The 14,480-nt window shown below is 37.1% G+C and overlaps 1 protein-coding gene across 1 annotated transcript in view; it reads right to left on the bottom strand.

The window, feature by feature from the left end:
* Positions 1 to 14,480, bottom strand: part of LOC134839966 (cilia- and flagella-associated protein 54-like) — a 251,236-nt gene that overhangs the window by 70,089 nt on the left and 166,667 nt on the right. Inside the window, exons 16-17 of the mRNA XM_063855594.1 lie at positions 2,300 to 2,443; positions 249 to 381 (exon numbers count right to left, since the gene is read on the bottom strand). Coding sequence (XP_063711664.1) covers positions 249 to 381; positions 2,300 to 2,443 — 277 coding nt within the window. The remainder of the gene's footprint in view (positions 1 to 248; positions 382 to 2,299; positions 2,444 to 14,480) is intronic.

Here is a 14,480-nt window from a genome sequence, read left to right as displayed (position 1 = left end):
TAAACCCTAGTCACCACAAGTCATTAATTTATGCCAAGTTGCAAAACTGAATTGAACCAGGACAACATTCATTGAATGTTAAGTTTCAAGCACATTCCATAACATCGTTCGACTACAGAGTCTGACTTATGAGAAAAACATAATTTTATGATCGCATCTGCTTTACTTGTACCACTGCCTCCTATCCTCACTTCTACTCTCCTCCAAACTCCTTTATCTTTTTAAGAAGAGGACCCTTTTCTACTCACAGTTCGATCTGCTGGCGGCCAGTTCCAGTGCGTAGGCCAGTCTGAGGGAGATGTCGCCCATAGTGAGGGGGTCCACCTGACTCATACCCACCCAACACATCACTGCCTGCACTTCACACAACAGTTGCAGCATCTATAGACATAAACATTTGTAACATTTCAGCGAAGTTTTATCCATGGTTTAAGAAAGATTGTCCACCCGATTTTAGTTACCTCAATGAAATCTCGAATGATATCCAAAATGGTATAATACTAAATAAAAATTTTCAGTTGTGATTTGGATTCGAAAAAAAAGAGGAACAACCGTGATTTGAATTTTGGGTTTTTCAGATGGATAGAAGTGAAGTCAAAACATTAGGTGCTATTTGCGTATCACGCGGGCATCTTTTTTGCTTTTTCTGTGCCTGTTTAGGGTCGAATGGGGGACATTTAGCTTCCCGCAGTTTCAATTTAATAAATCAAAAAGTCATACATAATTTAATAGAAAAACTTCATTTTAAAATCACCAATTTAAATGAAAAACAATTTGCATTGTACGAGACAATGGGACTTGAATTAATGTCTGGACGATTTTCCCATTTGCAAGCGCCGGTGTTTGATTTTTTAATATTCATGCGGATTTTTGAAAAAAAGCTGAAGAAAAACGCAATTTCGAAGTAAAATTTGATAAATAACTTGGACAAAAAATGAAATATTTAGATAGTTTGCTAGATTTTTAAATTTTCAAAAATTTTGAACTGTAGTGGTTTTTTTTGTCTTATACACAATTTTAACACCGAGGAGAAGTGGAGCTCTGCACTACTTGCAATACAAAATTAAATGCCAAAGTTCGAAAAAAAATCTGTTTCAAACAAAAGTGAAATAATCAAATGAATTTTGCTGAACAAATCGTCGGCTAAAAAACCCAGAAAAGTATTTTTTGCAAATCTTACAAAAATCAGTAAGCTAAAACAAAAGACCAATTCATGCTCCGCAAACTACGTTCATTACCTTTTCCTAATAGATCACAATTCGGTCAAAAATTACAATCCAAAAATTCCGAAATTTATCAAAGAAAATTTTCTTGAAAATTGAAACCAATTAAATAGCATTAATATTAGGAACAAATGGAGTTATCAAAAGACACTATCAAAGGTTTGTTCTAAACTAAGATCAAAATAAGACTGAAAAAATAAATTTCAAAAAACTTGAATACACAATTTTTAAACAATTTTGCCAATTAAAGATTTTGCAAAAACCCTACAATTATGCTTATTACCTATAGAACTTAGTTAAACCAGTTGCATCAATCTCATCAAATATGAAAATAATACGCAACGGTAAGAGAGCAGATTCTAACAAAAACAGATACAAAAAGACGCCTGAATGGAAAAACGAAAAAATATATATATATAACTTTACAAAAAACTTCAAGGAGAAAACAACGCTCTTGAATCTTGTGCATCGCACGCCATATATCTTAATAGACAAAACAGTCAAATCCAAATTACAAAAAAAAAGACATAATGAAACAATACGCTATTCTATCACCTTGAATGAATTTAAAATAAATTGCTCAAACCTAATTATGACGCTAAAAAGCTTGAAATTAAGTGCACATTCTTTTATTACCATAAAAATTAAAAAACCATGCATCCAAAAAAATCAAAAATGAATGCAATTTATTTACAAAATCACTTTAAAATTTGTATAAACACAAATAGAAAACATAAACGCTCTTCAAAATTGAATAAGAAAAAAACTTTTGTTAAATTTTTTGAAATGTTACTGGAAAAAAACATCTATATTTGGAGATCTTGAGAACAAAGTTATTTAAAGAGAAAAAGTGTAGCACTCGATTACAATAACCTCTCTTATTGCAAGGATAACATATTGGACATCACTGCGATGGAGTTACCAATAGCGTTAATAGGGTTGAAAAATAGGTATAATTTGCTTTCCCTGCCACAACTCCGAGTCAAACTTTAGAACTAAGTTTGCAAATTGAAAATTTGACAAAACCCTCTGAATGCCATTGTGTAAATAGTAAAACGAGAATTGGACAAATGAACCTTCTGAGGTTGTTCAGTTTTGTGCAGTGCCTTGATGTAAGTGGACACATCGGTCGATCCAGTCTGTATCTTGGCAAAGAGAGGTCTGCACTTGCTCCATAAGTAGAGACAACTGTCAACCACTATGTCCACATCCACGCTACCCTAATGGCCACACATACAGAGAGATTAGTGAAACATAGAAGACATACATTCCGAAACATGTGGACAGTAGAAGCCATACAAAGAGACATAAATAAAAAGATATACTAAGGTGAGATTTGAGTTAGGACCGAAGTGTATAACTCATAGAGTAATTTCGGATAGGGTACACCGTCTGCTCGTCACGCTATCTTATTTTCGGCCGGATAGATTCGTGCAACTTCTTAGTCTAATACCAATCCTAATCTTACTCTTATACTATCTAGTCTCAGGTTGTTTAACTAGTCTCTGCTAGGCTCAATAGATCTAGGGTATACTGGTTTATTGCGGCTGCTGAAGTCTTCTTGGAGAGTCAACTAATTTTTAAGTTAAATTCAAATCTCTCTGGTGCTGAAATTACAAGTAATTTCAGCACTTACAAATAAGTGGGTTGTTAGTTAGATGGATCATGATTGGTTAATATTAAATACTTTACAGTGGTAAAATATCTAATTTATACAACCATAAAATGTAGTTTAGATCAGGTTCCACCCATCCGGGTTTTACAGAGTTTTTAAGAATAGTCTTTCTGCAATTCAAAGGATGGATGATGGACGTTGGTATTTGGCGAACATCTTATTTCTTCTGGGTTTTCTTATTAGAGAAGTCCCAGATTCAATCGTTGTGTCTTCTCAAGACAACGACTGGGTTTTCGCAACAAACTCAAATCTGATTTCAGAATGGTTGGCTATGACAGGTTTTTCCGTTTCATGTAGAGAACTTCTTTTGTGTTTGACCTTGTCTGGGAATGGCGCGGAGATTGTGTGTGGAGGGGATGCCTGGTTATTCGGATCTGTACGTATACTTGAACATCGAGGTGGTCATTGGTCTAGTTCAATGAAGTCCTTTTCTGCGAAGTCAAGTCGTACTCTAAATCCTTTGAGTTGTGATTGTGGGCGGCATATTGATTGTGGTTGGCCATTCTTTTTCGAGTGTAGTGGGTTCATTTTGTCTTTGGATGTTCGTCTTTGGTGTTGTATGCTGATCTATATACTGCAAGGTATAATTTACATTTTATAAAATTTTTATTAGTTTGGTGTTTAATTATGATTTCGGTTAGTTGTTTTCACAAAAGCTTTTTGTTTTAGTTCGGTTATTTTGAAGAGTTACTCACCCTTGAGTAGCTCTTATTAAAAATAGGAGTGTGTGTCACAAAGCGTGGATGTAGCGCGGTGGGTTAGGCCGGCTATAGAGCATGCTCAGGACGTCCTCTTCTGGTGGGTTAGGCCAGGAGTGGGAGTATGATTGCATGCGGTTTTTGTGAGGGGTCCTGTTATGTGACAACGTTTTATGTTGGGTTTGTTGTGGTTTTTCTTATGTTTTGTTGGTTGTGTCCTTTTTTCAAAAATCAAATTGTTTTTGGTATGGGTTTGTCTTTCGACTTTTTTGTGTTTTATTATTTCTTTCTTAGACTTTATAATAGTCTTCAAAAGAATAAATTATCCAGTTTTAAACTGGGTTAATCCGGTTTGGGTACCGTTGGTTTCCTTTTCTTAGTCATGCTGTTATTCTATGATTTGTGGTGTTTAGTAAGCTACGTTGGTTAGTGTTGTTTAGTATATAATTCCTTTCCAACCGGGTTAAGGGAAAGTTTGAAACGTGTTATCTTGTGTTAGAGCTGTTGTGTGTGAAAGCTTGAAACTGAAATTCATTATTTTAAACAATTCTTCGTGGGCGAGCTGTGCGAGTGTGGATAGAATTTTTGTGCGAATGAATGGAAATATCAAAAGGTTAGTACTGCATTTTCGTTTTATCAATTTATTACATAGAAATTCAAATTTACTGCTAGTTGTTGGGGAAAATTAAGTTACAAATTTTCATCATTATTAGATTTATTGCATTTGGGAAAAAATTTATAAATTAAATTACTGCATTGGTATTATTTTTATTTAATTGTTTGGTGCAAAAAATTAATAGAGTTTTTAACAGTATGAAGAAGTTTTCAATTTTTATTTTCTTTTGTGAATTTTTCAGATGATCGTTGGATGAAGGCTAAAATTCTAAAGAAGACATGAATAAAGAATGGTTAGTTTCTAATTTTAATTTAATTAGTTGATAATATGTATAATTCATATTTACCTGTTAGTCGTCGGGGAAGAAACCGTGGGGGAAGATGTCGTGGATGAGATCTGAAGTTGTTAGTAATTTAGCTAAGATGCGGATGATATTTTTAGTTTGAAGCAGTGGCCAAAGCAATTGAAGTGCTTTAATGGTGGTTAGTTCTTCAGTGCCAACTGCAAACTCATAAGGTGTGTTTTGGATTAGATTATATAATTTGTGATTGAATTTAGTGTTGTGGATGAATTCTAAAATGGGGATTTCTATAGGTTGAACAAATTCGTGTGGGAGAAGGAAGGGTCGGGATTCTTCTGCGTTGAAGGTCTTGGTGATGGGACAAAAAATATACATTTGGGTTATGGGATCATAATTTCGAAGAATACCATGAAGGTTAGTATCTTTAATGCAATATGTGAAGTTAAGAAAAAATGGTGAGGTGTATTTGGAATTGATGAATTGAAAACGGTGGTGTGGTTGTCTGGAGGGAGTGTGTAGGTCGAAGTGATTTTGGATAAAACGATAATATGTATATGTGTGAGTTTGTTTAGTGCGCAACATAATATCGTGTGAGCAGTGCAGATCTCTTTCATGTGGTGCAAGGAAATGAAAGGTTAGTGAAAATATTTGAAAACGTTCTTTAAAACTTTCGTAGGCTTGCGTGTCTATTAGTGCTTCTGAGATGATGTGGTCAAATTTGCGGTCAAAGATATTGAGTGTAAATACATATGGTGTTTTAATGAAAAAATTTTCTGTGATTTGTGGGTTAGCGAAGCGGTCATCGTCTAAGAATTGATCTTGGTTAGTTCTGATGATGTTATGATCGTAATATTCTAGCGTATATTCGTTAGCTCGGGGTGCAGTGTATGTTTTTAGTGATTTTTTATATCCGATGTAAGTAAATTGTCTAGGTGTTAGTGGTGTAGTGAGTCGATATAGCATGTCCTTATTTCGTTCTATATCGATGTGAGTGTTAGATAAAGGTAAGCAAAGGGGATTAGTAAAATGATAATATGAGGTCCAAGGGAGGGTAGGCATTAAAACGTGTTCGTCTACAAAGTTACGTGTTTCGTTAGTGTCGTGAGGGGTGTTTAAGGTGTATTGTGGAAATGAGGGTAAGGTGATAGCTAAAAATTCTTTTGTATTAGTGTGATTTGGGTGATTTATATATTCACGGGCTGTTCCTGGTTTTGCTGGGAAAGGATGGTTGGGGAACTTTCTTTTAAAAGTGCGGTAAGCTCTATTAGTGCTGAGTGAAGATTCAGTAGATGTGGATGATGGTGCTAATGATTCGGTATAAATTGAAGAGGGTGTAGGGGTAGGAGGGTTGGATGAATCTATTGTGGATGACATTTGGTTTATGGTGGGGGTGTCAAGGTGGTAGGGTTGTTGTTGTAATGTAATAAAATTATCTAGTTCTGGGGAGATTTGGGGGGTATCTGGAGAATTGGATGATCGGTCTGAATGATATGAAGAATAGGTTGGAGTGACTTGGGAAGCATAAGAGGGTGTAGAATTGGTGGGGACAGGGTTATTTGGTAGCATTGGTTGAAAAGGGGGTTGGGAAAAAATTGAGGAGTTGGTGTGAAAATTATTGGATGGAGATGGTTCAGAGTCGGCAAATTCATCGGTGGTTTCAATATTCGGGTTATTGAGTTGTGAGGTGGAGTATAAAACTGAGATGTGTGAATTAGTATCGGAATTCATGCCTGATGTTACATTACTGATTGGGAAATCGGGTGGTGGGAAAGCAAAAAGTGGTATTATTGTAATTGGAGTAGTGAGGTTGGTTGGATGGGAATTTGAACGGTGCAGGGATCCAAGTTGTCGGCTCATCGTGGGCTAAAAAAATTATTATTTTGAGACTGAAAAGCGGTGGTATGGGGTTGTTCTATAATTTGTTCATAGGTATTTTCATCTTGTGAGTGGTGTGTCATTATATGTTGGATGGGACTTTGTGATATGGTTTGTCTAAAATTTGGATTATGTGTTATTGCTAAGTTTCGAAAATTACGTGGGACTAGGGATAATGGATGGTTATGTGGTAGGGGTGGTAACTGTGGTGCTGTTGGCGTTGTGTCTACATTGTTATGTTCTTCGTCGTATGTGTTCTGTCTTGTTGCTATTTTTGTGTTGTATTCTTTTATTTGTGCATCTAAAAGAATTTTGTTTATTGATGTAGAAAAAATTCCAAAAAATCCTGCAAATAATATGCGTGCTACACTTGCTTGTCTATTGACTTGTGTGTGTATAGCACATGTGTTATAGATTCCTTTTAAGAGTGAAAAAAGAAATCCAATAAAGTTAAACATTGCGTATAAAATAGTCAATTTTTCTAAGATGTAGTAGGGCCATCCTAGAAAATCGAGAATTTCATTTTTTAGTGTAACAAAGCTAAAAATATTGATAGGTGATATATCTTGGGGACGGTATTTTTCACCGTTTAGATGTATATAATCTTTAATGTCTTTAAAATATCCGCTATAGTCTTGCGTATAGATGTCTGCAAATCCTGCGGTTTCGGCAAGTTTGCGTAAGTTTTGGTCAATTGATTGTCTTTGTATTGTGTCCATTTGTGTTAATAATTCTTGGAATTGTTGTGTTCTAATGTGATGTTGTATATCGGATTTTGAATATATGCCAATTGATTGTAAGTCAATATTTGGGTTTCGAACAATAGCTCTAATGCTTTCGGGTGAAAATTTTTTGAGTGATTGCATTAATGTGGGATATGGGGTAAGAAGGTAATATTTATCTTCATCAGGGTTTAGTTGTACTACATTGTGGCTATTTTCTGATCCACATGGGACTGCGGTATCCCAGAAATAGGTTCTTCTTGAAAGTGTGTCAACGAAATGTACTTTATTCTTATAAAAGATAGGGATTCTTTTATAGCATCGTTTGTCTTCAAAAACGTATAGTGGTGATACTTTTTTGGTACAAGTATAAAACCATAAAATGTTTCCTTCGTAGTCTAAAAAATTTGATCTATTTCCTGATAGTAAATATCCTGCGTAGGGTATTTTTAATAATGCTAGTGCAAGTGATTGTAATATTTGTGTTCTTTCTAATTCGCATAGTTGGTGTAGTGTTTCTAATTCGGAGAGTGACATTTCTTGAAAAATTCGGCTAATTGTGTAGTCTAGTTTCATATCTAAGTAAATATCATAGTGGATATTACCGAAATATGTACTATTCATTAGTGATAGTTCTTGTAAACGTGTGCTTCGATCATCTTGGGGCTTTAAATGTCCACCAGGTTGACCTGTATTTTTTTGAAAATGAACTGGTATGTATGATGTTCCTTCGTTTAGAGGATGACCTGTTGCATATGGGTCGATTTTTACTTTTCCAGTGGTCATGTCGAATCCTTTTTCGTATTCAACTAATATCTCGGAGTATGGTGTTTTGTGAAGTGGATTTCTGTATTTACATGCAAGTTCTGTTTCTTGATATATTTGAAAACGTGTCAATTTATTTTCTATATTGTCTATGTTTCTAAAATTAGAACTTAGTTTTCGTGATGGATGGACTTGTTCATATGGAATTGATTGTATAAAATATTTTTCGTGAAATTTTATCATACGAGCGTGTATTTTTGCTACTTGAAATGTTGTACATGTGTCTTCGGGGAACCAAACAATTGTTGCTTGTGTTCGTGTTGTAGGGTCACAATAGCCTTGATCGTTTTTACAAGATAATCGAATTCCTTGATAGATCATTGTGTTGTCTGATAAATCGCGTGTGAGTTGTATTTTTTCGAGTTGTATTTTCCAATCAAAAAACATGATTTCTTGACATCCTTTATTTTTTGTGTCTGCTTTGCAGTTTGATGGGTTATTTATACCAATGTGTGGTATCCAGTGTTTATCGTGCATGTCATAAATTAATCTTCCGTGTGCGCCGTTGTATGGGTATTTTTCATTTAATTTTATATGTCCTTGATATCTCTCAAGTTCTGCTTGATGTACAGAATCTGCAAAAACTTGGAAATATATTAACTTTCTATCTGTGTTTTTATTTTTTGTGATATTTAGTCGGAGTAACTCGTTTTTACAATCTTCGGGATTTAGATGTAAAAGTCGTTCGATATTACTCTGGTAGAATGATTCATGGTCAAGTCGGTTTTTATTTCCGTTTGAGACTTGTGAACAATGTGATTTCTTTTCAGAAAATGTTGCTGTGAATTTATATCCTATAACTGTTGTTGCTCGGGCTTTTGAATAAAGTGTTGCGATTACATTTGTAGTTTCTATGGCTTGTGGTTCTGTTTCGCATTGTGATACTTGATTTATTGCATATTTGTGTAATGTTTTTTGTTCGTTTTCGTCACAATCGTAATGTGTTACTAATAAATCTTGGGGTCCTGTGCGGGGGGAAGGGTTTATGTTTTCATTTGAGGTTGTTAGAAAAAGGAGTTGGAGAAAAATTAAAATTTTTAGAATATACATGTGTATGACAATCCTGAGTATGGGTTATAAAATGTGATGTAACCAATTGTCTTTTTGGTATATCTGTCGTATTTGTATATTACTTCAGTTGTTATAAATGGTGGTGGTAGGGATTGAGCTGTTATATTTGGTGGATTTAATGGATAGGGATGTTGAGTAATGTTGTTTAATTTAACCGTGATTTCAAATTTTAATTGTAGACTATTCTGTTGGAGTATTTGGATGTTATGAGCACGAATGTCTTCGTGAATGTCTTGTCTATATTGTAGTCTATTTAGTGCCCAATTGTGGAGTCGGTTACTTTCTAGGTGTTGTCCAAATAATGGTGGAGGTGCTGTGAATGTATTCCAGTCTAGTCTTAAAGGAATATTTGTTGATGATTGTTCTCGATATCTAGCGTCGAGGTTATTTGGGAAATTTAAGTTAAAAGGTGGTGGTGAAATCTGGCTTATTGATGGTGTTGATGGTAGTGATAATGTTTTTGGTAGTGATGAGGATGTTGTTGTATCCGTAGAAATATCTATTGGATCATTTACTAAATTTAGTTCACCTTGTGTGAATGAATGTGTTGTCCAATATGGTAGTCGTGATGCTTAGTTTGGGGGGTTAAAGGGATTTTCACGTATTTGTTCAGATGTTGGTGTTGAACCTAAGTAATCTGATGGTAGGCTTGAGGTGCTGCGTTGTGAAAGAAGCGTAGGGGTTTCTGGTAATATACCAATGGGGTTTTCTGGAGTGTTTTGTGATGGGGATTGAGGTATATCAAAATGAACTCGGGGAGTTTGAAAATTTCTGTTTCGTCGAGGATGTATAATTTGTCTATTTATTTCGACTGTATTTTGGTTTTGACTAGGATTTCTTATTCTACTTAATTCTTGTGGTAGTGTTGGGTATAAGTTATATGTTGGTTCGCTTAGAGGTGCTTGTCGTTGAACTGGTTCTAGTGGTTCTGATAAGCGAGCGTGTCGTTCTTCAAAGGTATATGGGTTATCTTGAAAAGAAATTCGTGTAGATGTTTGGGGGTTTTGGGTAGTTGAAGGTGTTGTCGGGTTTTCTTGGGATGATGTCGGTGAAGACTGACTATGTGATTGTTGGGTAGCAATTTTTGATAGCTTTTTTGGTCTATTCTTTTAGTGAAAAAGTTTATGTTTATTATAGTATTCTTCTAAAAAAAGAATTAGGAGAATTGTTGCTAGGGCGAATGTGATGATTGCTTTTTTTATACATTTGCATATTGTCAGGATGAGGGATGATAGAAATGTTATAAAAATTACAAATAGTAAAAAAATATCGGTTCTACTAAAAATGGTTCGTATCATTTAGATAAGTTTTGTGAATCGTACCTGTGGATATAGTCAATAGCTTTTGAAAGTTGGAGGTATAGTTCAAATAGGGAATAGAAAATTTAAAAAATATTGCAAAAAATGATTAAGATTATTACAAAAGATTCAAAGATATCAAAAAGAAATATTATAAAAGTTTTAAGTATCGTAAAAAATTGTTTGAGGTTTGTGATAATTATAGTGACTGATTGAGAGAAGAGCATTTACGAAATGACTTCTTGATCGAATATTTTTTGTTGTTTGGGGCAATTTTCAAGTGTGGTCGGATTATTTATTGGTTTTTTGACAAGTGGGTTGAGTTTTGTGAAAAATTGTTGGGGGCAAATTTTATGGTGATCGGGAGGTCTTCTTTGTCTTTATTTTCATTTGTCAAATGATCTGGGGTATTTTCGAGATTTTTATACTTTAGGCTAATTAAAATGGTCGTTCTTTTACTTTAGGCTAATTTAACATATTTGTTTGGGGGGTATTTGAGGGCTGAGTTGGGGAAATATTGTTGATCTTTGGTTTATTAGATAAGGGAGGGTTATGATATTATGGTGATGTTTATTTTAGTTGTCAAGTTGGAGTGGTTTGATTATTTTTGGCCTGGAGGTCGTAAAGTTATAGTTATAGATATGCCTGGAGTTTAATATCGTTCGTCTAGTTGGTTTGTGTTAGAGTTATAGAAGGTGACGGATTGGATGAATCCTATTGGCTAATTATGATCTAAAATCGCTGCGTGTTTGTCAGCATGTTATTTTGAAAAATGAAAATTCAAAATATTTCAAAGGTTTAAGACTGTGAAATACAAAATTAAGGTTGTTTTTGAAATTCGACTTTCTTTAATATTTTAGATTTGTAACATTCGTCTACTGCAGTCACACATGAGGCTTAAGAAAAATAGGCCCTATAACCACTGGCTCAAGGGTCAGGGACACCATCTCTTGTGTTTTTCTACCTCAAGAACGGTCGGAGCCAGTTCGGTTCGCTTGTGACATGAGACTACGAACCGTTACAGCTTAAAGGCTACTACTAAAATATCCCCCACTCTAGAATTAGAAACGTCCCCATACTTAGGTCTCTAGATACCCAAAATACATGAACGCCGTTAAAAACCGGGTTGGAACAATCCGTTAAGTTGCTTTTTTATTAGACAGTGGAACTTTGATCCATTTCAGATGGATCAACCTAAAACTCGCCTTACCTCAACATAACAATTATAAAACACACTCTAGGAATTTAAATTTGTACTCACATAGTAGCACGCTCAAGAAGTGGGAAATAATCCAGTCGGTAACTAACTCAAGAATTAAATAACGTAACTAAATGAGTCTAATGTTTTATAGTTTTAACAATGAGAACAAGTTTATACTCTAGACAATAGTTTTCTTGTGAACCATTAGGACACTCAAGCTGTCCACCTTTCCACCGAAGGTTCACTCTAGTCCAGTTCCGAATAATACTCCAGTCGTTATAATCCAATTCGAGGGAATGCTCTCGTCTCTGTCACAGATGGGACAGCTCTACTCTCGATTATTATAGTGATGGAAATTGCGAATAGCAATTTCCTACTGCTTTTTCTTGCGACTTTCCCGCGTATGCGACTCAATTGTTCTGAAATTGTTCTGATCTCTTTTTCTGATTTTCAGTTCTCGCGAGAAAATCGTGCATGACAGGTTCCATTCGAAATTTTGAAAAATTAAATTTCACTCCAAAATCAAGTGTTTTTTGCTCCTCTCAAGGTCAAACTTCCAAATATGACCGACTGGCACATACTCCCCGGACTCGAGATCGATGTCCCCATCGCGCGCTGTCTTCTGCCAGTGAGTCCCAGAAAAACCGAGTGTTGCTCAAGATACAGTGCCAGTGGTCATTTACAGAAGTTTGCAGCAGATTTAAGCTTATCTACACCCCAAAATTCACAGCCATTTAAAATTTTCACACTATTGCTAAACAGCAACCAAAATCTGCATACACCTGCACCCTTGAATTTTCGCTTTTCAAGCCAATCATTTTAAAATCTCTTTTGTCCTATTCAATCAGGAAATTGTCATGCAGCATTTCGATTTATATAATAAATATAGTATATTAGTAACAATATTTGCTTTGTTAAAATTTCTTTTTCGTGAATCCAAGTTTCACTCGGATCCACGCTCAAGCCCCCCTTCCCTCTCAAGACTCAAGATCCATCCGATTTGCCCATTCATCTCGTGCTCTTCGCCTTGGAGGTACTGCATCCTGAAGTGCTAGATGCGGCAAACTGTCTCAACAGTTCCTCTTCATCATCGGAACTAATCACAATCTCCTCCCAAGCCTTCAGCTGTTCATAGGATCGCATCCATTCTCTCTGCTCCTGCAATCTCTTTGCTTGGTTGGGTAGTGCCTTCACCCTAGCTTCTCGGTTCAAGCAAAAGGAGTTGTGCAGGCTCAAGCTCACATTCTTCGCCAGGTCTTCCTCTAGTATCGACTCCCTCGCTTTGGTATTGTCTCTAGACATCTTACCCACTCTTTTCCATCCTGTCGTGATCGCATTACGATGGGTTAGCAGGGGTCTCTTGAAAGCTTCCGGCCCAATCTCGGCCTGGAACTGTCGATACTCTTTTTGATGTTTTCTCATGTGATCTTTCGTTGTCATGTACAACCAAGACGTCAGTGTCGCCCGAAACCATGGAAAGTACCTCAAGCGACTCCATACGTGCCTGACTTCCGTCGGTATGGCGAATACTTTGCACGCAGTCTCAAACAACTCGAGTCCTGCTGTAGTCTATCGCGTATATTGACTCAGCCGTTGGCGTCGTCGCCTCCCGATACTTCGTTATATTCTCTTCTATCCATCTCAGAGCTAACATCGTACTCACTACTAAGAGCGTCACCTTCTGCCGGTGATCCGGTAGTCCGATCGACCGAATCTCTTCCACATCCCACACCAGGCAAAGGTTCTTGTGATCTGGGTACCACACCGTTTGTGCCAAACAGTGGCATGGGCATTCCCCATGAGAGATCTCAATGCTCCTGAGATTACGCTCCCCTGAGGCTTCCAAGAGAGGCTCAAGCTCCATCATTTTCTCGTGCATCGTGTCGTTGTCTTCCAGGTTCGGAGTACTTCCCACAGGTTTCCCGATCACGTTTTGTCTCTCGTGATCGCTCGTGTTTTCTCTTTCCAACTTCAGAAGATCTTCTCCCCAGATTTTGCTTAAGTCATCTCTCAATTCTTTTGGTACTGTCCCTTTGATTTTTCTCAACAACTTGTGCGAGTGATGCGACATCCGAGCCAACCTCACGCACTTGGGCACTGAGAAGGCCTTGTCCACCAGTATTCTCTGGCTGGACACTGCCACCATCGCCATGTGTAGCGGGTAGTGACTTCCGCACAAGTTGGCCATCATTGACCCTATCAGCGATTTCGCGTTCAATGGCAAGCCATAAGCTTCGCTCATGGGAAGTCCCATTTCCGCCTCAAGACCAACCTTCCAGCTCCGGATGTGTTTTTGAGTCACCTGCAACACCCCGGGCCATGATTCTACGCTCAACGCCGTCACCAAATGATGTTCAGATTCCAGTCTCTCCAGTGCCTGCAGACCACACATTCTCGAGAAGAATCCGAGAGCTGTCGCTATATTCACCGTGGTTCTCGCGTAACATTCCGCTATTATTTGCACTTCACTTTTCTCCCTTTCTGTGATGTCTTCGAACCAAGTGACCAGGTCTTCTTTTTGAAACGACAGTATTCTGACGCATGACCGTCCATCGCAGATGTGCTCTCCGTTCCCACACGTCGAATCCAGACAGCTACCCGGCTCCAATTTCTTTGCTGACCCGGGGTCGCTCGTCCTTTCGCTTGGCTCTTGCATCTGGGGCGTGATTAGCTTATGTAGCACACTCAACTTCGCCAGATCTTCATCTTCCGTTGGTGCTAACCTCACTCGCTCGGTGGTTTCCTCGATTAGACTTGCATGGGGATGTGGACACCAGGAGGGTCTTAGTAGCTTCCATATCACTCCCAAGTTCGTGGTTAACAAGCCATTTCCACCGCCCATGTTCACTTCAACTCTCTTGTTTGAGCGCGGTATGCTTATCACCTCTGGTGTTTTCTCAAGAATCAGGCCCAGGCTCGGCCCCTCTTTTTCCACCGCGTCTACTTCCATTATTCTTTCTGTCCAAAACTTCAGT

This window comes from Symsagittifera roscoffensis, chromosome 2 (assembly GCF_963678635.1).
Source record: "Symsagittifera roscoffensis chromosome 2, txSymRosc1.1, whole genome shotgun sequence".
NCBI classification, from domain to species: domain Eukaryota; kingdom Metazoa; phylum Xenacoelomorpha; order Acoela; family Convolutidae; genus Symsagittifera; species Symsagittifera roscoffensis.
This window is presented reverse-complemented; position numbering and strand designations above follow the sequence as displayed.